This window comes from Temnothorax americanus, unplaced genomic scaffold, assembly GCF_048541705.1.
Source record: "Temnothorax americanus isolate GAGA-0224 unplaced genomic scaffold, ASM4854170v1 Scaffold63, whole genome shotgun sequence".
Lineage (NCBI taxonomy): Eukaryota > Metazoa > Arthropoda > Insecta > Hymenoptera > Formicidae > Temnothorax > Temnothorax americanus.
In genome coordinates this window covers 409,481-437,444 of record NW_027509778.1, presented here as the reverse complement: position 1 = coordinate 437,444, position 27,964 = coordinate 409,481, and the positions used below count along the sequence as shown (strand labels likewise).

General features: G+C 34.1%; 1 protein-coding gene and 1 pseudogene across 2 annotated transcripts in view; one reads left to right on the top strand and one right to left on the bottom strand.

The window, feature by feature from the left end:
* LOC143905539 (chymotrypsin-1-like) overlaps positions 1–17,069 on the top strand; it is a 29,286-nt gene extending 12,217 nt beyond the window's left edge. The window contains exons 2-5 of the mRNA XM_077421000.1: positions 13,962–14,104; positions 15,545–15,922; positions 16,276–16,499; positions 16,691–17,069. Coding sequence (XP_077277126.1) covers positions 13,984–14,104; positions 15,545–15,922; positions 16,276–16,499; positions 16,691–16,861 — 894 coding nt within the window. The 5' untranslated portion in view covers positions 13,962–13,983 and the 3' untranslated portion in view covers positions 16,862–17,069. The remainder of the gene's footprint in view (positions 1–13,961; positions 14,105–15,544; positions 15,923–16,275; positions 16,500–16,690) is intronic.
* Positions 6,105–11,529, bottom strand: LOC143905533 (uncharacterized; annotated as a pseudogene). The gene is made up of 3 exons (XR_013259224.1): positions 11,108–11,529; positions 10,114–10,225; positions 6,105–10,044 (listed from the first exon to the last, which is right to left on the bottom strand). The product of XR_013259224.1 is annotated as an uncharacterized LOC143905533 (transcript).
* Positions 17,070–27,964: the final 10,895 nt, after the last annotated feature.

Genomic DNA, 27,964 nt, shown 5'->3' with positions numbered 1-27,964 from the left:
AGAAAATATCACGATTTGTATTTAGTGCTAGCTGCATAGCGTTGAAATTAATTAATTAACTCATGAAGCGCGCGCGCAGCGCTCTGTGATTCGTTATAGAATCGTCAAAAAATCAAGTGCTTGCGTGTTTTTGATCCCAAAATAATCCTGAGGCATTGTACTTTAAGAAAATATCACGATCCGAATTTAGTGCTAGCTGCATAGCGTTGAAATTAATTAATTTATCCATGGAGCGCGGCGCGCTTCAAATCATGATATTTTCTTAAAGTACAATCTCTCAGGATTATTTCGGCACCATAATCACGCGAGCATTTAATTTTTTGACGATTTTGTAACGAATTACAGAGCGCTGTGCGCGCACTCCATTGATTAATTAATTAATTTCAACGCTATGCAGCTATAGCACTAAATTCAAATCGTGATATTCTTTTAAAATACAATGTCTGAGAATTATTTTAATACTATAATCATACGAGCAACTAATTCGTAGACGATCAGGTGACGGAACTTATAGTATTTAGCGCCAATGGCTGGTCTAAGTTAATTATCGTAATTGTTTTTTACTGTTAGCAATAAACTCAGATTTGGGAATATTTTGATTCATGCAGCAAGTTTTTTAAGTGTTTGTGTCAACGGCGACGGTACTGTGTTCAATATATAGTGGTATATTTAAATAAGTGTTATAATCTGTCAATATTTTATCGTTATTTTAGAGCACTTAAGGGGGTAGGGTCAAGTAAATGGCCGTTTTTTTCCGAATTTTTTTTAAACAGATGGAAAGATTTATTAAATCGGAACAAAGTACATCATAATATTTATGATTTAAGGTATATTATAAAATTTTTGTTATGTCGAATTAAAATGGCGGCGCTGCAGCTGCTTGAAGTCGGCTCCTCGGATTTGCGTCGTGCAACTCAGGTGCTCTAATTAACTGAAATAAATAACCAAAGTTTTTTTTGTTAAAATGCGTTTATATGCTTTGCATAAATCTGAATTAAAAAAAAAATCAAAAATTAAAAATTCAGGATTATTTTGAAAAAAAAACAATTTTTTCTTTAAACTGATCCTAAATTTTTAATTTTTGATTTTTTTTTTAAATTGAGGTTCATGCAAAGCATATGAACGCATTTTAATAAAAAACTTTGGTTTTTTATTTCAGTTAATTAGAGCGACCTGAGCGTTGCACGGCGCAAATCCGAGAAGAGCAGCCGCTGCGCCGCCATTTTAAAATTTTTTGATATAAAAATTTTTTTATAATATACCTTAAATCATGAATAGTATGATGTACTTTGTTCCAATTTAAAAAATCTTTCCATCTGTTAAAAAAAAATCGGGAAAAAGACGGCTGCGTTTACTTGACCCTCCCCCCTTAAGTAGCACTTAATTAGTACTAAATTATAATGTACTTGTTTTTTATGTAGAACCATTTTCTGATATAGGGGGATTCAGCTTAATGGCAAGCTGGACCCCCCATTTTTTACGCGATTTTCTGCTAAACGGTTCGAGTACCAAAATTCGGACTAGGGCACTTAATTAGCACCTAAATAGCACTAAATTTTTCACCTAGTGCGAACTTGATTTGCGCTGGTGGAGGGTCCAGCTTAATAGAGGTCTATTTCTGCGCTCGCCGCAGTGACTACTGTCAAAATGCATTCTGCGCTTAGCGCTGTTTATAATGTACAAATAAAATATACGCTCGCTCATCTATCTGAATTAGTGTCATCTTGTGCACTGTGTTCATACAAGAATTCGTATACAAATGGAGTAAATTGCTACTTATATGTGCACATGGGTGCATTTATATCTTACCGTTTAGAGTAGGTACAAAATATCTATATATTCTCTAATGGGTAGATATATGATTGCAACCCGTCTGTAATACACAGCAGCGTGTTTATAATCCAGTAAGTAAATTAATAGTTAATTGTTGCCAATTTGGCATTAAACTCACTCACTTACAAAGAACTTTGCCCAGCATTTTTATAAGGGTTTTGGCTCCTCGTGTCTAGTAACGAGACTTAAAATGAAAGGTTATTGTTAGAGGATCAAAATATTTCTGTATAAACATAATTCTTTATTGTAAGTTAATACCGTTCAGAGATACACTCTTTGAAAAATTAAAAAAATGTACGAAATGGCTTTGTTTTATTTGATTTTTCGACGTCCTAGGCATCTGCCTGTGATTACGGATAATAAACTATTTTAACATATCAATTAAAGTATTTTATACAAATAAATTTGTACTACTGATCCAGCTAATTGCAAGTTTCTGGATGTGAGTCAGGGATATTCAAAATAATTGATTGTATCCATTACCACCATCTATCACCACGGAGAAATGTCCTGGATGCCGAGAAATCGAATGAAAGAATGCTATATAGTATATTTTTCTAATGTTTCAGAGAGTGTATATATCATCTCTAAACAATGTCGACTTAAAGGATTATGTCTGTAAAATATTCTGATCCTCTAACAATAATGTTTTATTTTAGCAAAGTCTCGTTGTTAGACGCGAGGGTTCTAAAATAGACAGGGTTCTTTGTGACAAATCCAATTATCAATAAAGTGAAACGTGATATAAAATAATGTAAAATCTCATAAAGTGAGAGAATGTAAATGTAATGTTTTATTATAAAATAACAATAAATATTTTAAAATTAAAAAATTTTCCTATACTCATCTTCCCGATAAATCATGTAATGGTCATCACCTGCGATAATGTTTAAAACTTCCAAAGAACTTTGTTCCCAATTGCAAATAACACTTAATATAATACTAAAAAACAACATACATTAAAATATGTTTAACGCATTACATTTGTTTTGCTTTTTTACTTAACTTTTGCATATACTTACAATAATAGATTAGACAATAAAAATAATCAATAACTCAATAACATAAATGTTTTGTCGTTTATTGATCTTCACAAGTTCGAATTCCATTTCAACGATGACAAAATCTTTTCTTGTTCATATTTTTTATTTTTTCTATCGTATATCGACTGATATCTTTTGGGAGATCGTTTCTCAAAAACTATCACTGTACAGGATTCGCAAATTTTTGTTTTGTTAATAAGCAACAAACAAGATAGTTTGCTTTACTGTTCAAAAGTATAGTGATTTGGAATTAAAATACAGCTTTATTGTTTAATTTGATATTATTCGTGCGGGAAACAAACGCAAAAACGCAATTTTTATAGATACGAAGCACTTCAAAATTGTAATCAAATGAACAAGATACGACATATTTATTTTTAAATAACATTTATTATTGTCATTTAAAAATAAATATGTCGTATTTTGTTCATTTGATTATAATTTTGAAGTGCAAAGTTGTATCTACAAATATGAGAAAATACGAGAAAATTTCGACAACTATAATTTATTTTTGGTAATCTATTTCAAGATAGGATGTAGACACTTAGCTTCGAGGTTGTCTGACTGAGCGTTTAAGCAGAAAAACCGGAAATTGTGTAAAATCGATCTCGAATTGTGTAAGATACAACCTCTCAAAAGATATCAGTCGATATGTGAAAAATATATTTCTTGACTAAATTAATAAATTAAAATTTAAGAAATTAATAATAAAATAAAAATTAATTTTATAAACTGAAATTAAAAATATTAGATATTAATTAAAATTTAAATAAAAATAAAAATTATAATCAATAATTTTATAAACTACTAACTGGTTACCCGGGCTTCGCCCGGGAGTCGTTTTTCTTCAAACAACTTTATTTGTGTTTCAATATCCTTAATCGAAAAAAAATTCCTTTATCAGTTCGGATACCGATTCCCAAAAAAATCGGTAACAAAAAACTATACACTCTGTAGCACTCCTCGGAAAATTCTACCCCTATTTTATATACTTTTGGTAAAAATTCGGTCAAATAGTTTAAGAGTGTATAAAGAACAGACATACATACAGACATTCTATTTTATATATATATAGATAAATTAAAAATATTTTCGTAACATTCTTTGCAGTGTGTGTGGAGATGGGTAATCGGTATTGTTAAATTGATTAGCAATTTAATTATGTGATTGTACGTTTCAGTTTCAGACTGCGTTTCAAGATTGAAAGTACGGCGCGTGTAGTTGACGAAGCAAAAGAATATACTTTTAAAATTCACACAAAAAATTGTTACTATATATATAGGTGAACAAAGTTTAAGTTGACCGTATTTGGCAGTTTAACTTGATGAAAATATTAATTTTATGAAATTACCAGAGAAATTACATAAAAGTTTACTTGAAATTTTAATTGATATACAAACAAAACTTTCCTACACGGTATAAATAATAAATATAATTAATTGAATAAGTTTATTAAAGGAGCATCGCATGAAGCGGACCAGGAGGAGGGGACGAAGGGAAGACACTAGAAGGGTGGGGGGGGTAATAGTAGTGGTGTAAGGTCGCCCAAAGGTCAGGTTTCGAATAGAATTAAAATATGTAAAGGGTTGGGCACGTCCCTGTAAAACGCTATGTAAAAGGTATCAGATAATAACTGAATGTGTATAATTATAATTGTAAAGGTTTTTGGGAACGTTTTCCTGAAAAAAAAAACGTCTTTCAAACCGCGGAAGGGAAGAGAAATAAAGATTAAATTGAATTTGTAGGATATTCGATAACGGCGACTGTATGCGTAGCGAGGTGGACAGGAAAACACAAGTATTTCTATAATGCTCTATATAATATATTTGCTCTTGGTACACGTCTGAATGCTATGACACCACGAGCTCTTCTGTTGTCACACACCGACCGCACGTAAGCGTGGCGCCCCGCGCGAGGCTCGCGCCACTCGGGAGCTGCCCTCTAGAAGGGCGGGAGCACGTCGCTCGTTCAAAGCCCAGCTTCTCATACACCCTCCCTTTGTGCGAGCGATCCGTGTTCGTCTAATTTTCTTCTTTATCTGTATCATATCAAAAATCAGTTATTGAGTAAAATTGATCTCTAATTCTGTTCAAACTCTACATTCATTATATTGTCTCTTAGATATGCAAATGCTTTTAAAGGTAAAGGTTTTGTCATAATGTCTGCCAAGTTCTCTTTGGTCTCAATCCATTCGACTTTCACCTTCCCTTGATCAACGCACTGCTTGATAAAGTCTCCATGAGTGTCAGCCATATGTTTTCTGTTTCCAGTTTCTTCTCTTTCTTTTAAGTTTTTCTTTATTTCTTCTAAGTTATCATCAAACATTTTAAGTTTGTGACTTCCATCCTTCTTAGTGCTGTTTCCTGCTGCTCTGTTATCACACCAGATTATTGCAGGCAAGAATGTTTTTCCAACAACATATCTGAGCGACTTGTCTAATGAGATTACTTCTTGACAGGCCTCACTCATTGCTAGATACTCTGCCTGACAGGTAGTGAGTGTGACATATGTCTGTTTATGACTTCTCCATGCTATCACATCTCCAAATATTTTGATTATATTTCCTCCAGTGGATGTAGAATCAATACAATCTCTGAAACTAGCGTCAGTCAGCGACTCTAACTCATCTGTTTTACCTTTAAACATCAATCCTCTATTTGCAGTTTCTCTAAGATATCTGAAGACTCTTTTTACATCTTGCCAGTCTTCTTCCGTGAGCTCTAATTGTCTTCTTGCTAAATAGTTTACTGCAAAGGCTATATCAGGTCGTGTAGCAATTGCCAGATACATTAAGCTTCCTATAACTTCTCTATAAGGTACTCTTTTAGTTTCTTCTCTAATACTCTTTTTTTCTAATTTTCTGTTTTTATTGCTCACTTTTCTGGTGACCATAGGAGTGTTCTGAGGCTTGCATTCATTCATATGAAACTTTTCTAATATGCTCTCAGTATATCGCGTCTGATGAATATACATACAACTTTCTTCTTTGTTTTGCTCTATTGTTATTCCCAGAAAGTTTTTTGGTTCCCCAAAATTCTTCGTCTCAAATGTTTCACTCAACTTCTTTTTGATTTTTTCTAATTTTTTCTGATCATTACTTGCAACCAACATATCATCTACATAAAGTAATACGATCACTATTTTGCCTTCTTTCCTCCACGTAAACAGGCATGGCTCATGTAGATCGTTCTCTAATCCAAGTTTCTTAGCCTCTTCTGAAAATCTCTTATTCTATCTTTTCGGACTTATCTTCAATCCGTATAAAGCTCTATTCAATCTACACACCTTAGTCTTCTTGGTGTTTTCATCCAGTTTTACTCCCTCTGGAATTTCCATATATATTTCATCTTTTTCTTCTAGAATTCCATTTAAAAACGCAGTCTTAACATCTAGCTGACTAGCGTATAAGTTATATTTATTTATTATTGCTAATATAGATCTAACCAGTGACAATCTTGAAACCGGTGCATATGTCTCTTTTAGATCATACACATTTTTGTCTTTACATCCTCTTATCACCAGTCTCGCTTTATATCTGGTTGATCTATCTGCTTCTAATTTCCTCTTAAATACCCATCTTGAATCTATTATATTAGGTCGTCTTCCATCTGATTTCTCTAATGGTCTATCGACAAGTTCCCACACTTGATTAGCATACATACATAGCACACATTTCCAATTCTCTCTTTCGTTACTTGATATAGCTTCTTCATAAGTAACAGGCTCTCTATTTAACGATGCCATAAGGCATTGATGTAATTCATCTTTATTCTCTATATTCCGTTGAATATTTTTCACATTAATATACTTAGCAAAGCTAACATCTTCTATTTTTCTCCGCACATCAGTGTCTCCATTATCTTTTAGTTTTCTTTTAGTTTTACTTTTAGTCATTGGAGTTTCACTTTCCTTTCGTGCGTCCTTCTGCTTCTGTTCGTCTAGTTGTGTTGTTTGTTTTTTCGGTCTACCTCTTTTCCTTTTCTCAGGAATCTCTAGTTTTTGTTCTCCCTTTTCCTCATCCTCTACAAATTCTTTCATCCAATTTTTATTTAAGTCTTTTTCTTCTTCTATTTGACTGTTTTGATATACATTTTTATATGTTACCTTTTCTTTAAATCTAATGTGTCGGGACTCTATAAATTTTCTTGTGCTTGGATGCCAGAGTATATATCCAGTGTCAGTATATCCTACCAACACACCTCTAATAGCTCTCTTGTCAAATTTCGACGTAGGCTTTGGTACTCTTGCATATCCAATGCATCCAAATATCTTTATTTGCTCGAAATGACAACTTGTTTCTGATGAGAATTTCTTCAAAGGGATCTCATACTCTATAGTCTTATGTGGAGATCTGTTGTACGCATGCACAGCAGCGTCAACTGCCAGCTCCCACATACTCTTTGGTAATCCCGAGTCGAACATATATGTTCTTATTTTCTCTTGCATCGTTCTGTTGAACCTTTCTGCAACTCCATTATGTTCCGGAGTGTACGGTGGTGCATATATGGCTTCTATATTTTCTCTTTTTAACACTTCTTTAAAAGCACCTCCCGTAAATTCCTTGCCTTGATCTGACTTCACATAGCATAGCTTTTCTTCTTTTCCTAGTAGATTTCTGGCGGATATTAGGTATTTCTCTAGAGCCTCTCCCGATTCATCTTTCGTTTTCAAGGAGTAAGCTTTCGCTAATCTAGAATAATCGTCTATAAAGGTTATTATAAACCTCTTTCGTCCTGGATAAGATGTAGATTTTATTGGACCCATGATATCCGTATGTATCACTTGTAGTGGTCTCTGTGCTCTATTTCTGTTTTCTTTAAACGGCAATTTTGCCATCTTTGCCATTATACAGACTTCACACTCTAATATGGAGTTATCAAACTTAACTGTTTCTAATCTCTTTTCTACTATTTGTAGCTGTCTTAAATAGTTTAACGACGCATGACCTAATCTAACATGCCATAACATCGCCTCATTTATTTTCTCTAATTTCTTTACTTTTTCAATTACTGAGCTTTCACACATTTCTTCTATATTCTCTAATGTTTGTATATCTTCTAACTTAATGACTTGATCAAGTTCTGCATTATTGTCTTCCATTATTTCGTTCACATTTGTGAGCTCTCCTTCATTCTTCTTCCCAATCGCAGAGCCAACATTGTCTCTTTCGTCTAATTCTCCCTCCGAAATTGATAATTCACTGGTCTGAATGTTTGCTTGCGATTGTTCAGGAAACTCACAATGTGGAACAATTTCTGCTCTACATCTATACACAGCACATTCTATACTTTCATTGTCCTCTATATTATTGTTTTTAACCTCAAATTGCATAATCCAATTTGGTTTTTCATAAATTCCTTTGAAAACAATTTTATTTGTTAGTTTATTGTGAACTTTAAATACTTTATCATCTAAATAAATACTGAACCCTGCATCAGCCAGCTTTTTTAAAGATAGTAAATTTTCGGATACTTCTTTCGTTGCAATTACATTTGTTAATTTAATTACTTTCTTTTCTTTTTCATTTGTTAACAACAAAAGATCTCCTTTACCATCTATTGAAATGTCTGCAAACTCATTCTTATTTGCGCATTTAATAACTCTATTATTACATTTTTCAAAGTTTGATAAAATTATATTCTTATTCACAATGTGATCTGTTGCACCCGAATCTACAATAAAATTGACTAATTCTTTTGAACTATCTCTATCTTCTATTATTTTAGCCATGCATAATTTACCTTCTTTTGGTTTTCCTTCAATTGCTGTTTGCGATGGTATAGTTTTCTTGACTGGTTGTATTTTGGTTACTTTCCTTTTATTATCTACTCTTTTTGTTCATCTTTGCGCAAATCTACCCTTTTTTTTATATTTTTATTAACAGTTTTATTTGTATACCTTTTTCCTCTAAATCTGTTCGTCTGGGCTCCGGCATTAGGACAGCTATCACCCTTGTGTCTTTTAATCTCCTGGCAGTAATAACAGAACCAGGCCTCTGATCCCGCTAGTGGGCAGTCCTTCGCCATGTGACCCAATTTGTTGCATCGGTAGCATTTTATTTCTTTGTGCTCTTCTGCGGTAGCCCTCTGCACTCTAACTTCTGGTTTTTCTAGCTTCTCTCTAACTTCACTCTTAGTCTCTGCCTCTAACTGCATCATGAAAGATTTTATTTCATCTACATTCATTTTTTTAAGATTAGTTTGTCTTCTAATTAAATCTATATTCCTCAGTTCCGGCACATTAATTGACACAGCTTGATACAATACAGATCTCATTTCTTGTTCTGTGAGAGGTACCGCATCTTCGCATGATTCATATTCTCTAATTATTGAATCAAAGCGTTCGCAAAAATCACTTACTTTTTCGTCTTTTCTCATTTTAATTTGATAGAGTTTAGTTCGTACCGATGCATGAGTAACGTTTACTTCACTCTTTTTATAACCTCTTAATTTCTTCAAAATTTCTTTTGGATCTTTCTCATGTAAAATCTTTTTATGATAATTTTCATCTAAATAATTGATTATTATATCTCTAACTAGACTTTTTCTCTTAGCAACTTTTAATTCGGAAAGATTTACTGGACTATCAAAGTTTGAATCTATTACATCTAATAAATTGTTATTCATTAATTCGGATTTTAAATAATCCATCCAAAGATCAAAGTTGGATTTTTGCGTTAACTTATATTCTCTTTTAATATGCAACCTTTGACTGTTTAATTCTACCTCTAAAGTACTCTTAATTGTCTCTAAACTTCTATTTTTCTCGACTGAACAGACTGTTTCATCTAACTTTTTCTTTTTAGGCTCTACTTCTGATTCTTTAACCGTTTGTATACCGTTTTCTACTTTACTTTGCGTATTCTGTTTATTTACCTCTAAACGTCTAATCTTTAGTTTCTCTTTCTCTAAATTTACGTGGGCAACTTCTACCATATTTTCCATCATGGAGGTTGTTTGGGTCATAACCTTATCCAACATCTTTAATACCGAGTCCATTTTCTCAACCATCTTTTCTTGTTTCTCGTAAAGCATCTTTGTCCCTATAGGTAGTACAAGACGATTTTCAGCCTATTCTCTATTTACATCTATGTTTTCTATTATTTTTGGTTTGCCGCGTTTCGGGATTACACCTTTTGCTCCAGTCTCCTTCTTGTTCTCTTTTTCTTCTAAACATTTTTTTTTAATTACTCCAAATTACTCTTAATTACTCTTAATTACTCTTGTTTTATTGCTACCTCTTTCTTTCTCTACCACTGTGACCACGCTGCTGTCACTATCGTAGTCAACCAGTGAATCTTGGTTTTCTTCCTCATCCATCGGAAGATTTTTCGTCTTTTCTTCTTCCATCTAAATTGGGATTCAAATATCAATTGAACATTAGCATTCCTCTTTTGACAAGATAAACCAACATTCATATTGACCGATAATAATTTACAATTTCTATCACTAGATCTCTTTCAGCGATAAAAATTTAATGCTTATGAGGCTATATAGAACGCACTGCAATTCACAATAACCCCAAAGCGAGAAAACCACGCGCCTCTGCAGGGCTATCCGCACGCGCACACCACTGTCCGTTGCGATCTCCATCACTGCTGAAAAGATCTATGGGAGCTCGGGTTGATCACGCACGCGCACGGGGCCCATACAAATTTACGCGGCCTCCCTGTACAGTAATCAAGCTACACCGCACAGCTAGTCATGCTCAATTACCGACCCAATACATGTCGATTTTGAAAATTTATTCCATACACATGCCTGTATATATATACATATGTGTGTTATGGCGTCGCATCGATGCTATGTTTTCCAATCGATCATGGGTCAGCGCGTGCCCGGCAACGCGTCCCTCGCGCCAAAATAATGACTCACTTTTCACGATCGGATTTTCGCGCGCCAAAAAAATGACTCTCGCCGTTCACGATCGGACTTGCACAGGCACATCGCTTTTCCCGCCAGCTTGTTACCAAGCGGCATATATCTATCTCTTTCTATCTCACACATCTATCTCTTTCTATCTCACGCATCTATCTCTTTATATCTCACACATCTATCTCTTTATACATCTATCTCTAATTCTCTTATTGTCACTGTTGCCTCTATTTCTATCTCTCAAGAAAAAGGCAAAAACATCTATCTCCTTCTAACAACATTTATCGAACGAACGTTCTTATTTGCTGAGAATTCTCTCGTTTTGCTCGTCAGCAACGAGGAATATTATTTACTTACCCTCTAATCTTCTAGATTCTTCTAAATGCTTTTCGTCTTCTCGATGCCCTTCGCCGGCGTCTCACACACTTCACGTTACACGTTCGACTTTTTATGTTTTTGTGCTTCGTTCTTCACGCAAGGGAATCGTGCCCTGGGCCCATAACCTGTAGGATATTCGATAACGGCGACTGTATGCGTAGCGAGGTGGACAGGAAAACACAAGTATAATGCTCTATATAATATATTTGCTCTTGGTACACGTCTGAATGCTATGACACCACGAGCTCTTCTGTTGTCACACACCGACCGCACGTAAGCGTGGCGCCCCGAGGCTCGCGCCACTCGGGAGCTGCCCTCTAGAAGGGCGGGAGCACGTCGCTCGTTCAAAGCCTAGCTTCTCATAGAATTGAAATTGAATATTATAAAGAAGCATCGCGAATTAAAATATATATCCTTTATTTGTTCTTTTAAAAGAAATTTCTTATGTCATTTATGATTAAAAACATATAATTGATGCACGATTATTATTAACACCGAGATTAACACTGAATTTATTGCGTCAAAAAGTTGCAACTATATACATATACTATTCAGAATTTGTAAATTATTTTTTAATTATATATTTGAAATTAAAGGTTTTTTTTTAAATAACCGCAATATTAATCAGATGGCAAAATTAATTAAAAATAGCGGATATTAAAAATAAAAATGATGGAATTTTTACATCCGTATCTTACACAATTCGAGATCAATTTTATCAATGATACTTTTGACATCCGGCCGCTATATGGCTCCGACATTTTGAATTTACCAACTGAATTTAACACCAGATTAATATTTAGCAACCTGAAAAACTCTTAAGTTTGAATAACAAAAAAAATTTCATAGTTTCTTAATTAATGGTCTATGTAAGTCGCAACTTTGATGCAATAGACTCTATGTTAATCATCAATATCTTTTTAACTACAATTGACATAACAAATTTCTTTTAAGGGCTGAAAGTCCTAACAAAATATTGATTACAATAATATAACTTCTCTAACACGTCATGCGGAGTTCTCGGCTTAGAGATCAGTGCGCTCTGATTCTATAACTATTAACAACAATTCGTTATCATTATATTGTCGTTGCGCAACTTTTTTATCATATATTATATCTGCACAACGATAATATAACGATGATAACAAAACTGTATAGTGATAAGAGTTACAGAAAATAACGACGCGACTTATCGACTATTAGCGACTTTGTCCGAAAATGACCCGCTTTATCTTAAGAACGTAGTTACTGCATTGGCCGCTACACGGTATGGCGCTGAAACCAGTGAGAATTGCTGGTCTCGTCTCAACCCGGACCTTTGGCTATTTGTCTATTAATCTGTGTTCAGGCCGTATTGCTAGAATCCATAGACGCAGCAACGCCGCGCGGCGTTGCCGCGTCTATAGCATATGTCTCTCTACCACCGTGCGTCGTGTGAGCGATTCAGTGGTGTGTGTAACGTGTACGGAGTTTCGCGTTGTCACCACCAGTGGCACCACCTTACGTGCGCGTCGGAGTTCGGCCTTCGCTTTAGTTGACATTACCGACGTCGAGGAAGTTCGGCCTTAGCTTTAGCATCCCCTTAAAAGACACTATTAAGATGTATCTAACTAGGGAATTATCTCAAGTGATAGTCGGGGATTTTAAAAATTCTTGCTTCATATACTGGCCCTGGGTGAATAACTAAGTCCCATAACATGTCTTAAAGCTTCCATATATACCCAGTGCCCCAAAAGAAGTTCACGATACATGATAAATAAGAACTACGGTACTGGAGGATTTTCGCATTCGACGGATTTCTCAGATGTACCAGATGTTTTTATGTAAGACCGGTATTCAGAGTCGGATCTTATATATAAGATTGGCCTAATACACGTGATATTTAGAATTACGATTCGTGATAATGCCTGTCCAAATATAAATACTGGAAACATAGAACAGTGCTACACCAACTGTTTTGAAGCAGTCATCATATCTTTATGGGACACCCGGTACATATTAGAGCTTAAGACATATATGGGTCTTACAATTAGTTACTTACACCAGGACTATTATATGGTGCAGGAATTTTAAAAATCCCCGACTACACTTAGGGTGGCTCCTTAGTAAGACGTCGTATTGTTAGACGTCTGGAAGACATCTTAATGACATCATATCTCCTGATTTGAGACATGCGTGTTGTCAAGGATATTTTGTCGCATTTGGCCCCAGGGCCTCACTGATATCTTACATTATACGACGGAGACTAGTACTTGTCCCGTCGCTAGTGACAGTCTCACATTAAATTTGTGTTGGAATAAAAAACATTTTCTTAAAATTATACAACATCTACGTAGTACCGATAATCGACCGAAGGTGAGCAATATTAATAGTGTTTCAGAGATTTTGTGAGTCAATAAAGATTAATTAATAATGTTAAAGCAGTTAAAGTTCTTGGAAAGACATTTTAATTCTTTTTGTGCTTCGTGATTCGAATTTCAATACTTAAATAATCAAAAGTCTCAATTTTTACCGCATTAATTATATAGACAATACAACAAATAATAAAAAAATAAATATACCTTTGATAAAGACACGTAATATCGTTTTACTTATAAATAATCCAAAATAATGTACATATGCTAATGTTTTTCATGCAATATTACCGCGAGTATGTATTATATATTTACAAGTAGTATTTTCTGAAATTTTTACATCTAATACATCTCTCTCTCTCTCTCTCTCTCTCTCTCTCTCTCTCTCTCTCTCTCTCTTTCCCACAAAAGCATTATCCAAAGTGTTCATATAATTTCGTTAATTGTTGTCTGTATATCCTATGAATATAAATTTGCAGGCACGGCGCGCGGAACACAGTCATGAGTCTAAGATGTGTATTGATATTCTTGTGCATTGTAATTAATATAACAGTATGTCAGTACTCTGAATATGCCGAAACCAGAAACGTTACATGCGATAATTTCAATGCAATTAATCATGGTGAGCAAAATAAAAAATTCCAAAGGTTTTAGTTAATTTTATCAACACTTATAATTTGATGATTTATGGGGACGGCGAGATGACAAGCTCAGCGCAGAGGGCAGCACCGAAAATGGAGACGTGTCATAATGTTTACGTTTAATGATGTAAAAATAAGGGAGGGCATTGGTTCCCGAGGGACAAGATATGATAAAAAAACGGTGGATCACTGCATATAAAACGCGAGGATTTATGTCCGAATACAAATTCGCTGTGCACAAACCACTTTAGACCTGAAGATTATATTACCACCGGCTTTGAAAGTAGTGAGTTTACAATAAAATTAATAGACATATAATGAAACGAAAATTAATAGACATATAATTGTATTCGGACATAAATCCTCGCGTTTTATAGCAGTGATGATCCACCGTTTTTTCATCATCTTGTCGTCATTCTTGTCTCTCGGGAACCAATGCTCTAGGCTTCCTTATTTTTACATCCATATGCCACACACATTCCCGGCATGTTAAAAAATTCCGAAATATTCACGTTTATGTACACAGATTTTCTCGTTAACGATATGCTCGGTACTCGCCCATACAGCATAAAATGTTTTCAAAAAATATTTCTAAATACTTCTATAAAAATATTGCGAGAAACATTTTAAAATGGTTTTAGGAATATTTTAAAGGTTGATCTACAATGTGCTCTTTGTTTTCTGTTTTTTGCTCTTAACTTCTTTGCGACTATCTCGTATTTTGCAATTCCGTCGCGTAACGTGATGTTTCTTGTCTCTTTTGAAGTTCGTCAATTTTTATCTTAGGCGACAGAGAACAAAAAACATCGCGTTACGCGACGCAATTGCGAAATACGGGATAGTCGCAAACAGGTTAAGAGCAAAAAAACAGAAAGCAAAGAGCACATTGTAGATCAGGCTTAAAATGGTTTAAAAACCTTTTGTGGTAACATTTTAAAGAATATTTTAAGAATCTTTTAAAAATATTTTTAAAAACGTTCTTTTTTATCACCCAGACAAAATTTTCTTAAATATTTAAAATGTATTTTTGAAATATTAATTCGAATCTACATATTTATTGTATCATAATATCTTGTTTCAAAATATTTAAAAAATATTTTTATTTCTTATTGGTTTTATAATCTTTTTTTAAATATTTTCAAAAACATTTTTGAAATATTATGAAATATTCTTAATTAAAGATGTATGTCGCTTATGTCAAAATAAAGGGATAAAGCTGAAATTTACAGAGATTGTGCACATATAGTTTTAGACATATTCGCAACTTTTCCGCCTAGTGGCGTTATAAAATTCAAAAATTTTGTTTTTTATATACAAGTTTGATCTACCCTAGTGTACATTATAGTTCATAATATTTCTACCGAAGCAACAATTCTTGCTATTTTTGTAATTTATACACTGACATTTTTCTTAAACAATAGGTAATAATAGACACTCTAAAGTTTTGGGGGAAAATTATGCGAATCTTGGACAGTTTCCGTACGTGGCAGTGATACATCGGCTTGTAAGCAAAACGGCCCCTGAGAATGAAAGAAACAAAGGGAGATGCGGCGGTACGATCATAAGTGCAAGATGGGTTCTTACAGCCGCCCATTGCTTACAATTACTAGAATACCCACAAAGATTTCTCGTAGTGTTTGGTATCGTCGACAAGTCTACCATTGACTATGATGTTCTTCGAGGGAGCCCCGGTGTGTCGATGATTACGACTAAAGCGTTTGTACACTGGGAATTCGATAGAATGAAGAAGCATAATGATATTGGTTTACTTCTTATGCCAGAAGATATTCCCTTCTCCAGTAAGTACATTTAAATTAATACTTCTCCTCCTCTTTTTTTTTATTTATATGTCGGTGCAGAAAAAGAAAAAAATTTAATTATTCCATAGAAAATGCGCAAAAAGTTAATAACGATTTGAATAACAAATAATAAATCTTATAAATGTAGATAAATTTTATAAATGGAAAAAAGACTTGCTAATCAAAAATTGTATTGTGTATCTGTGTATAAAGCACCTTTCATATAATCTTTGATATATACTGAAAAAATATTATAAACTATTAAACAATTAAAAAAATATTACGAGTGTATAGTATTTCTCTCAATATTGATTTTAATAAATTATTAGTTAAATATAATATTTCCCTATTAGACACTATTATGAGCATAAAACTGTCTAACGATTATCAAAGTTATCCATATGCTCATGTGGCCGGTTGGGGAGCAAATCGCAATGGTACTAGAAGTATGAGACTTAGGTATAACATATTACATGTTATACAAAATAATGAATGTAGTCGATACTGGATGGGCGTAACAGAAATCATCGACAAGCAAATTTGCACGGCCCCAGGAACAGGACGAGACCCTTGTAAGGTAAAATAATCACAAATAATAAAGTTATAGTTTATAGTGATTACACTACAAAATAAATTCCAAGTTTAAGTGGATAGTAGTATCTTAACGCGCAATATAAATTATTTTAAACCGTTTTAGGCAACTTTAATAAAAATAATTTGAAAATATCCCTCTTTCTGTAAATTTATTATTTGATATTTTATTTCTAGGGCTATAGCGGTGGCCCTCTCATCGCAGTACATAATCACGAGCCTATTCAAATTGGTATTGTGAGTTATGGAGATGGGTTTTGCCCTAGCTACCGTTCGATAGTGTATACTAAGGTTTCTCTATTTATAAACTGGATTAACGATATTACAGTGACCGGGATAATAAAGTGACCACCCCATATCGTACATAGAAATATCTTAAAACTAATGTTTTTAATGGAAAAGCTGTTATCGGGCTTTTCTGAAAGGATTATTATTACACTAAAAATTTGTTAAAAGAATTGAAAAAGTTTTTGTAATAACAAGAACCTATAACTTTATCTTAACAAAACAAGTATTTTCATGTATGTGACATTATAAATCTTAATCTATACTTAAAAAAAACCAAACTCTATAGTATTTAGTATGGCCTTCTTTGATCTCCTTATGACTGCCGCCAACCATCTGAGCATACTTTCGACTAGATTATGCATGTATTATGGACTAGCAGTTAGAAAACATTGTGAACAGTGTAGAAGTTAAAAAAACATTGTAACAGTGTGGAAAGCATGAGAAATGATACACTTAAGCATTTATGGTCAATTGATGAGGACTCACAGCCCGACTTATACCTCGCCGGCGCCGAGAGTTGGGGCAAATATCGATGCTGTAGAACCACGGTCTTACATACAGGCAGAGAGAAACCTGAGAGCGGCCATCCGGCTTCGGGGGACGTCTGTCCTAATCTGCCCTCTGAGAAAGTGGACGTCAACTACGGCGTTACGCTCGGTAACGAAGAGGACTCGGGTAACGATACATGGGTTCGTATCCATGCTATGGTTCGTGTCCGAACTACTCAGATGGAGGGGATATGCTGGTCGCGCAAGCCCCTTTTCTGTCCGTGTACGCTATAGGCACTCGCAAGCTTCGAGCGGGGAGAGAAGGGCAGACATACGATCTGCTGTCTCTCTTGAGCTGTGACATTGCCGCTTTGCACGGGCCGGCTATACCACGATGCCACGCATTTCGAGTATCGCGTCTCGTGTCTCGCCGAGTGCCGAGTCTCGAGTTGACAAATCGACGATACGCTATACCCGCTATACGTTACATTTGCTTGTATATTTACAAATTTTAACTTTTATATTTAGAGCTAAATAAGTAAATAAATAAATAAATAAATATATATATATATATATATATATATGTATATTTGAAATGTATAAATTTATAAAGATTGCAAAAATATAATTAATTAAATAAATATTTATAAACATAAAAACTAAAATTCGTAAATGTAATGTATAGAAATCACAGTTCTCTATGCTTTTCTATCTAAAAAAATACATTACATTAAAAACTTTTACTTTAGCATAATAAATTTTAAATTTAATATTTAAATGCAAACCAATAATTATATTATTAACTATATTGAGAAAAAAATGGTAGTTTATAATGTTTCTTGCACTCTTATTAAATTTATTTTACCTATGCATGTTCAAGCGGCCAAATTACGAGCAACAACAGAAAGATAATTGGATAAAAATAAAAACACTTTCTTAAATAAACAATACACATAGGTATATATATATATATATATATACATATATATATATATATATATATATATATATAACAGTGAGTTCTATTATAATTCTCGTATAGTTCTGAACGTGTTCTAACGTTTTCTAAAGAGTTCTGACGATAAGCATTATTTATTCATATTTTAAATAATTTTTATCGCCCAAGAAAGACGCATTTACGGGTATATGGGTGAGACGCTGTAGAAAATCTCGGAGTTCTGGCTTATATAAAATATTTTTCGTACAGTTCTAAGCATACTATAACAATTTCTAAAGAGTTCCGGGCATTGGCAATGTTGTATAATTTTTAAATAAATTAATAACGCACGAAAGTTGGGAATTTATCGAGAATAGGGTCTTTCTCGAGCGATAAGAATTATTTAAAAAATGAATAAATAATTATTATTGCCAGAATAAAATGGGACAACGTTAGAACACGTTCAGAACTACACGATAATTATTACAGAACTCACAGAACTGTCGAAATACGGCCAGCGTCTCACCTTATTTTCGATAAATTCCTGATTTTCGAGCGGTATTAACCCTCAGTTACCTTACGTTTTTACACCCCGATATTACCTCATCAAGGTCTGAGAGACTCCTGCCATTTTCTCCAGCTTGTATTTTCAAGAGAAATGCATCAATTTGAAGTGTCTTTTTTTTAATCGATGCGTCTTTTAAAGATCTACAAGACTGTGCAAGTTAGATTATTTTAAGTTAAAAAATGTAAATGTTATTTAAAAAAAAGAAGACGTGTTTTTCTAAAAAAGCGAAAAATTTTGCTTTTTTTCAAATTGATATAGTACTGACTAAAAAAAGATACAAGGGTTTTATGAATGTCTTAAAAACCCTGCACGTTTTAACAATGTGCAGGGTCTCTCAGATCCAGGTGAGGTAACTGAGAGTTAATTTATTTAAAAATTATACAACGTAGCTAATGTTTGCTAAAGTTAATAAACATATATATATACAACGTAGCTAGTGGCGGGAACTCTTTAGAAAATGCTTTAGTATGCTCAGAACTATTATACGAAAAAAATTTTATATAAGCCAAAACTCCGAGATTTCGCACAGCGTCTCATCTTCTTCTGTCATGATTACTTTTCGGTTGATATTAATTTTCTTAAATATAACACAAAAATTCTAACGCTCGCAACTCTTTAGAAAATGTTTCAATATGCTCAAAACTACTCGAAAAATATTTTACATAAACCGGAACTCCGAGATTTCAACTGGCGTCTTAACTCGGTATACTCGTTGCATTGCAATTTTTTTTTAGTACCTTATAATTAATTTTTTTGCTTTTATATGGCAGAACTCTTTACAGAACTGTTATAGAACTATAGATCTTGCAAAATCTGATGAGATACAGTGGTGGAACTTGTGTAGGACAAAGTGAGACGCTGCGTGAACCTAGCGTCTCAGTTTGAATTGACGCGTTTTTTGGCTTTAATGGCCAGAACAATTTGTTTAAACTATCAGGAACTCTAGAACTATTGAAAAGGAAGCCAGAACTTTCAATAATTTGTGAGTTTCTGCAAAATGAGATGATAGCTTCACACACACCTCAGGAAGAGAATGTAAAGAATTATTAACGGGAGGTATTCTGATTTAAAAGATCTTTAAAATATATATTTTTCAGGAACTTTTTATAGAAAAACGAAGAAAGTGAATAACGTTAAACTTTGCATGTTCTCTTCACCTTATTTTAAAAATTTATTTTTATTTTTTAAGTAACAAAAATGCTCTTCTTTTCTGTTATATCCTGATCACCATAAATGACAGACGGTGTAAATAATTCTATATAGCTGTTCTATAGGTATCTGAAACGCAAAAAGCTAAAATTTTCTTATTCAGAAGAAGTATATGTAGCTACCGTCTGAACTAGAACTAAACCAATATTTCCATTCTAGGTTCTAGGCGGCCTTTTTATCAAAAATATTATTAATCAATATTAAATAAACCATTTACGATCTGAGCTTAGATTTTATTGTAGCCTAATAATATATTTTATGTGGGCGCTTGCCACTTACGCTGGGGCGTCGCGTGCCCTTCGCAGAGGATATGTCGTAGCGAGAGAGGGATCGCCGAGTGAGCTGAGAGACAGAGGTGTGCAATAAATAGGTCGTTTATTCTATGTCCTATGGTACAGATGTAGGTGTGTCAGTGTGCTGAAGAAGGCCCTGAGAAGGGCCGTGGAGGCGGCCCTGAAAAAGGCCGTTTGGGTTCTTCTTGTTGTGTGGCCCTGAAAAGGGCCGATTGGTTTCTTCTCCTCCTAGTCGCGGAGTCGCTCACGCCAGATGATGCTCGGCTGCGTCGGTCCTCCGGAAGGAGCTGAACTTCCGCCACGCCGGCGGTGTCCCCGTGGTGTGAGGGACTGCTCCGGTTCCGCAGTCGGTGTCGACTCCGGTAAGAGTGCCGATGGCTCCTCGGTCTGCGTTCTTTGTGAGGAGGTGATCTCCCACTCCGTGTCCGTCTGCACTTCTTGTGTGCCGCGTGATGGCTGGTGCTGCACGCCTCGGTGTACTCGCGCAGGCGGGATGGTCTGCGTCCCCTGGTGTACCCGCTCGGAGGGTGACGGTGGCAGCGGCGACAGGAGTGGAGGCACCGTCCACGTTAGCCGAGGAGACGTGTAGCGCCGAACTCTTACGTCCCACGTCGTGATGAGCGCACGTGGAGGACGAGTCAGTCGCACCGGCGAGAGCTGGAGCTGGACGAGCTTCCACGGTTGGCCTGGGCGGTAGTCCAGGGGCCGCTGAGGTTGTGGCGGTAGCGGCAGGCGAAGTGGCGCAGCTCGTCTCGGTGGTGGCCGTAGCTTCGGCGGCGGCAAGGTGACGGCGAGATTGGTTACCAAAAAGGCTTCTCCTGTTCTTGGCTATGAGCCGAAGAGCAGTCGAAAGCTGTCTAGGCCGTCGCCGTGTGGCCTTTTATTCTTCCCTGTCGGGAACTGAAACGCGAGAAAGTCTGCCACCTGTCAGCGGCGCTTTCGTATAGCTTCGCGGGCCGTAGTCTGGCCCACGCGCTCGGCGCGTGATCGGTGGGCGCGCGCGCGGCGCGCGTACCGTCTTGATTGTGCGGTCGGAAGACCGCCACATTTATATACTATATTTCCATATTTTTCCAACTTTAATCAACTACGTGCCGACTAATTTGTCAGACTTAAACACAGCTCCTGGATTAATAAAATCCCCTCACACCCCTCTAATTAAATCGATTTAAATAATAGTAAAGAATTTACTACTCCAACAGGAGCTGTGTTGTAAGTCTGACAAGTTAGTCGGCGCGCAATTTATTAAAGATTGGAAAAAATATACGTGTAATACACAAAAAATATTATTAGGTTATTAAGATCCAAGCTCGGATCGTACAGGGTGTATCAAGACGATACAGAGCGGTACGGCGGGTTGCCCATTTGAGCAGGCGCGCATGGTCGTTCACAATTGCGTTGACTTCGGTGCATCACCTATAATCACTCGCTATCTTTTTTACAATAAAATGGACTTTGTAGCGCCCGAAGTTGCAATACAATTGTGACGGATTTGCGTAGCAGTAACGTTAAAACAGAAGTCGAGATGACAATACAGGTTATGAAATAAATTTTATTAAGAAAACGAAAGACATTTTCTCTCTTACGAAAAAAGCTCGTACCATAGTCCATCATAATCATTATATATTATAATTTTATTACTTAAATTATTTTTTGCACACAATGTTTATGCACAGGACAAAAGTCAAATTACAAAAAATTTCAAAAATTTTTATTATGTGTGCAAATTTAAATTATAAGTCGGCGAATAAATTTCATTCAATGTAAGTTTAAATAATGGCAGAAATCACCATTAACAAATCTTACAATATTCATTTTGTTTAATTAATAAATAATTTATCATCAAATTGATAATCAATTTAATATATCAATAATAATGAGCATTATATAATTTTTTATATATAAATGATGCTGCTGCATCTTAAAAATCTTAATCTTAAACTCATAAACAAGAGGTTTATTAGTATAAAATATGATACATTTTAAATATGATGCTAATAAATAGTTTATATAAGAAAATTATTATAATATTTAATGAATACTTTTTAGTAATAAATTCCTTGTAGATTTAAATGAGATTCAGTAGCATTATTTACATAAAGATGTTTATTAGCATCAGTATATTGAATTAATTATTAATGTTAATGATGAAATATTAATAATCTGACATAAATGTTGTTAGACATAAGATCCGCTGATAATCGTTTTTATCGTTATAAATAACGATGGAAACTGTTATCAACGGATCTCGTACCTAATAACACTTATTTCGGATTATTAATATATAGATATATTAGGGAGAAGGAGAGAAGGATGATAGGCTTCTCCGGCAGTTCTCTCGCACCCCCGACACTCCAATAACCGAATTTTATTGTTGGGACGTGTGAATTCGCGTCCGCGAAATCGCGAGAAACTAAAGAGAGAGACGCAAGGCGAAATAAGTCGGTGTGCGAGGAATCGGCTAGCTCGACCTAATAACAGAACGCGCCCTCAGAAAAGATTTCTAATAACGAGACAAAAAAATATTTTTGACATGTTTAATCTTATCACAACCTGAAGTAGTATAAAAATAAAACAATATTGAGATTAAAAATCAATAATTCCTATTCTCTTCTCTCGAATAAAATAAGATTGACTTAATATCTTGAGACAAGAATATATACATTTAAGCTTATACATTCTTGCGTTTAGACTAATCTTCACGCGACGTTATAAGTTATAAGTTATAACGTTATAACGTTATAAGTTATAACGTCGCGTGAAGATTAGTTTAAACGCATGAATATATAAGCTTTTTATATATTCTTGTCTCAAAATATTAAGTCAATCTTATTGGATTTGAGAGAAGAGAATAGGAATTATTGATTTTTAATCTCAATATTGTTTCATAACGCGCGATGTTAGAGCCATAATATTAGGCGCGATCCGCGCGACGACCGCGCGCCGCGAAACGCCTGAGATGCATCTAAATATCTATTATCCAGATATTATTCCTGAAATAGGTCCTCTTGAGCCATTATCATGTATTAGAATGGAAGCTAAACATAGAGAAGGAAAACAAATAGCCTATTCGTCTGCCAACAGAATCAATTGATCTTATTATATAGCTATAAAACGCACAAATACTTCGAAATCATAGCAGTCACGCAGATAATAATAGTAGAGTATTAAAAACTAACAAATAATATAGAATAAAAACTATGAGAAAGTAATCTGCAAGTTTCTACTTGCACACTTAAAAAGTATGAGGAAACAATGTGCAAGTTTCTACTTGCACACTTTTTTATTATTTTAAAACATCATTTTTTGAAGTCTCAATTATTGAGACTTGAGATGTTCTAACTGTCCCCCTTAGAAAGAGATGAATAGTGAGTAAACTAAGGTTTTTTTTTAAAGTTAACCGACGTTTGTAAAATCATAATAGATTTCTTCGTCATCCATGAAGTACTACTGTTAAATAAAATCAGTAACTTATACAGTTATTTATAAAATAAACGCTCGACACTCGGTCAGCTTCGCAAAGTTCAAACATCGATTTCATACCTTCTTAAAAGGGGATTAACATTTAACAATACACTGTGTTTTTTATATAACTAAAAAACTAATCAACCAAATCTTAAAGAATTATATATGGCATAGGGGGGGGGAAGTAGAAAAAATTGAAAAAAAGAAACTCAAAAAACAATCTTTTTTTTTATAATAGAAGAGAATAGGAATTATTGATTTTTAATCTCAATATTGTTTTTTTTTATACTACTTCAGGTTGTGATAAGATTAAACATGTCAAAAATATTTTTTTGTCTCGTTATTAGAAATCTTTTCTGAGGGCGCGTTCTGTTATTAGGTCGAGCTAGCCGATTCCTCGCACACCGACTTATTTCGCCTTGCGTCTCTCTCTTTAGTTTCTCGCGATTTCGCGGACGCGAATTCACGCGTCTGGCGCCCAACAATAAAATTCGGTTAGTGGAGTGTCGGGGGTGCGAGAGAACTGCCGGAGAGGCCTATCATCCTTCTCTCCTTCTCCCTAATATATCTATATATTAATAATCCGAAATAAGTGTTATTAGGTACGAAATCCGTTGATAACAGTTTCCATCGTTATTTATAACGATAAAAACGATTATCAGCGGATCTTATGTCTAACAACATTTATGTCAGATTATTAATATTTCATCATTAACATTAATAATTAATTCAATATACTGATGCTAATAAGCATCTTTATGTAAATAATGCTACTGAATCTCATTTAAATCTACAAGAAATTTATTACTAAAAAGTATTCATTAAATATTATAATAATTTTTTTATATAAACTATTTATTAGCATCATATTTAAAATGTATCATATTTTATACTAATAAACCTCTTGTTTATGAGTTTAAGATTAAGATTTTTAAGATGCAGCAGCATCATTTATATATAAAAAATTATATAATGCTCATTATTATTGATATATTAAATTGATTATCAATTTGATGATAAATTATTTATTAATTAAACAAAATGAATATTGTAAGATTTGTTAATGGTGATTTTTGCCATTATTTAAACTTACATTGAATGAAATTTATTTGCCGACTTATAATTTAAATTTGCACACATAATAAAAAATTTTGAAATTTTTTGTAATTTGACTTTTGTCCTGTGCATAAACATTGTGTGCAAAAAATAATTTAAGTAATAAAATTATAATATATAATGATTATGATGGACTATGGTACGAGCTTTTTTCGTAAGAGAGAAAATGTCTTTCGTTTTCTTAATAAAATTTATTTCATAACCTGTATTGTCATCTCGACTTCTGTTTTAACGTTACTGCTACGCAAATCCGTCACAATTGTATTGCAACTTCGGGCGCTACAAAGTCCATTTTATTGTAAAAAAGATATGCGAGTGATTATAGGTGATGCACCGAAGTCAACGCAATTGTGAACGACCATGCGCGCCTGCTCGAATGGGCAACCCGCCGTACCGCTCTGTATCGTCTTCCTTAAAATTACTTTAAAATTTTTTAAAAGTAAATATTTGTTTATTTTTTTAATAATATGTTGAATACAAATTTCTAAATAACAACAAAATAACATTAAAAATAACAGTATTAACGTTAGTACTATATAAACTTTGAACAATTTTAAACAAATAAATCAAAATAAAAAATAATTTTTTCCCTCAATTTTTTCAAACAATCCGTTTTGCTTTTTATTTTCGAATATATTTTCCGAAAAATATCAATTATTTACATTAAATTTACAAAATTGATGATAAAACCACAAAAAATGTCATATTAAATCGAAAAGTTAACATTTTAAAAACTTCATAACTTGCAATGGAAACCACTTCTATTCCAAAATTGAAATTTTCAGGGTTGTTTAAGGATATAATAAAGTATATTCCCTGAAAATTTTAAAGGATTTCGAGTTGAAAGAAAAAAGTTCTGGCTATCTGAAAACGGCGATTTTTCGAAAATCGATCGGCTTTAGATGGCCATAACTTAACGAAATAAAAGCAATCAAGCAAAAAGTGGGTAGATTTCTTCAGAGTATACCTGAACAAAAAATATCAGCTGCTGATCAACCCTCTACTTCGAAAACTGTAGATATGACAGCTTTTCAAAAATAGGCAAAATTTCTCTAAAACAGTGGTTTAGTTAGCAGCTCGCCGTGAAGCCGGACTTGAGTGTAAACCAATGACCAATTTTTTCCTTAAAAGTAGAGAGTTTACAGAAAAGAATGCGGCCTCAAATGAGTCTCTAAGTTATATAGAAGCTGAGATATAAATTTTTGAAAATGACTAAAAAATCGATTTTTTTCAAAATTCAAAAAATTCTCTAGCGGCCGGATTTGATCAAATCGGGCTCAAATTTTCATAATCATTTCCTTTTCTAGTGTTTTCTTTTCCTTTCGAGGAAAAAATCGACATCAAAATCGGTGACCCACCCCCGCAACCTTTGGTCGAAAAGTAATGGATCTGCCTATATATATATATATATATACACACACTTTTTATACAATATATATATATTTCTACAATATATTATATATATATATATATATATATAATATATATAATTTGACGCGTGATGACAAAACCGTGCATTGTACCGAAGTCCAAAAAAGGCTTTAAGAGCCTAAAAATAAAACGGTCGGTTTATCTTGGTCTGCACGAAATTATTTTTGTATGCAAAAAATGCGATAAAAATATTTTGTAAATAATTTAAATGTACATATATATATAATTTACAAATATATTATAAATATATTTTTATTGATTTACAATATATTTTTAAAAATTTGAGTTACACCACTGTAGTTTTTAACCCTCCATAAAGTCGAATGTATAGCCTGTTCTTAGTAACGAGCCAATTATTAATTTTATTGATTAAATGAAACAGCTGATAGATTGGTTCTGGAGTTGCTTATTGAGGGGTAAAAACCACATCAGTGGTGTAACTCAAATTTTTAAAAATATATTGTAAATATAAATCAAATACACATACATACCGCTTTTATTTCGTTAATCTTCCAATTTCTACCAACGCTTCACTCACGACATGTCAGAGCGACAGGTACATTTTTAACACTGCAACTTTACTGCGTTTTTTAACATATTGCGACTCCGATTCACGGTTTAGAAAGGACAATAATCGAATCTCTCCTTTCTACCTAGTCTTCCAAACTAGGAGTAAACGTCGAAGATGCGATCGATTCGGAGCATTTGCATATCCTGACAGACTATCGAACATTCGTATAAATTTTATTTTATTGAATTGACTGCGCTTTTCTACTGATTGACTCATTTTATCGCGATTGACTGTAATTTATCGTCTAAAATTTTTATGTATTATTTTCATTTTTACGCTGAAGATGACACAAAAAAAGTATCGAAACGTTCGAATTTGTATTAACTAATATATTTTATTATTGACTTATTTTGATTGCGCATTAATTACCGCGCGTGGCTCTAATTGCCTCTCTTCTTTTTATTTGATTTAAAAATTGAAACAACAATTTGTAATAATAATATTAATAACATACCGATATGAATCTGGGGTGGCCATTTTCCATATAGCGATAAATAATTGTTTTTTAGGTGATCAAGAGACACGGTAGTGTCTCGCGCCAAGTACGCGCGAAGCGAGACGCACCGTGACTCTTTTACGCGAACGCATGAGTTGCGAGTATCCGAGATTTTGAGATCTCAATAACGAGTGAACGGATCAACTTCTAAGTAGGTTCGATCGATAGCTTGGGGTTTGATTTATAAATAAGAGTCTTTTTTTTTTTGTTACGTGCCCTACGAGCGAAGATATTGCAATGCAAAAACCAAATGTGGAAAATTTTTTTTTAAGAAACGTCCACGTCGGACAAAAATGGCGGCTGGTGTGTCACTTTCCCATTTTTGACACAAGAGTGCACTCGTGCACTGTCGCAGTGCGTGACAGTTTTTTACAACCTAGAAAAGGATAAGTGTAAGTGTGTGATAGTCGTGACCGTTGCCCCGTCGTGACAGATAGTGAAATATATATAAGTATTGACCGTAAAGAGCTGATGCCGAGAGATCTTTAAGAAGGAAGGTGTATCTACAAAATCGTACAAACACGTACGTATATGCTGCCTTGTAAAAGTTGTCAAACTGTATGTTTACGCGAGCGTTACTTCTGTAGTA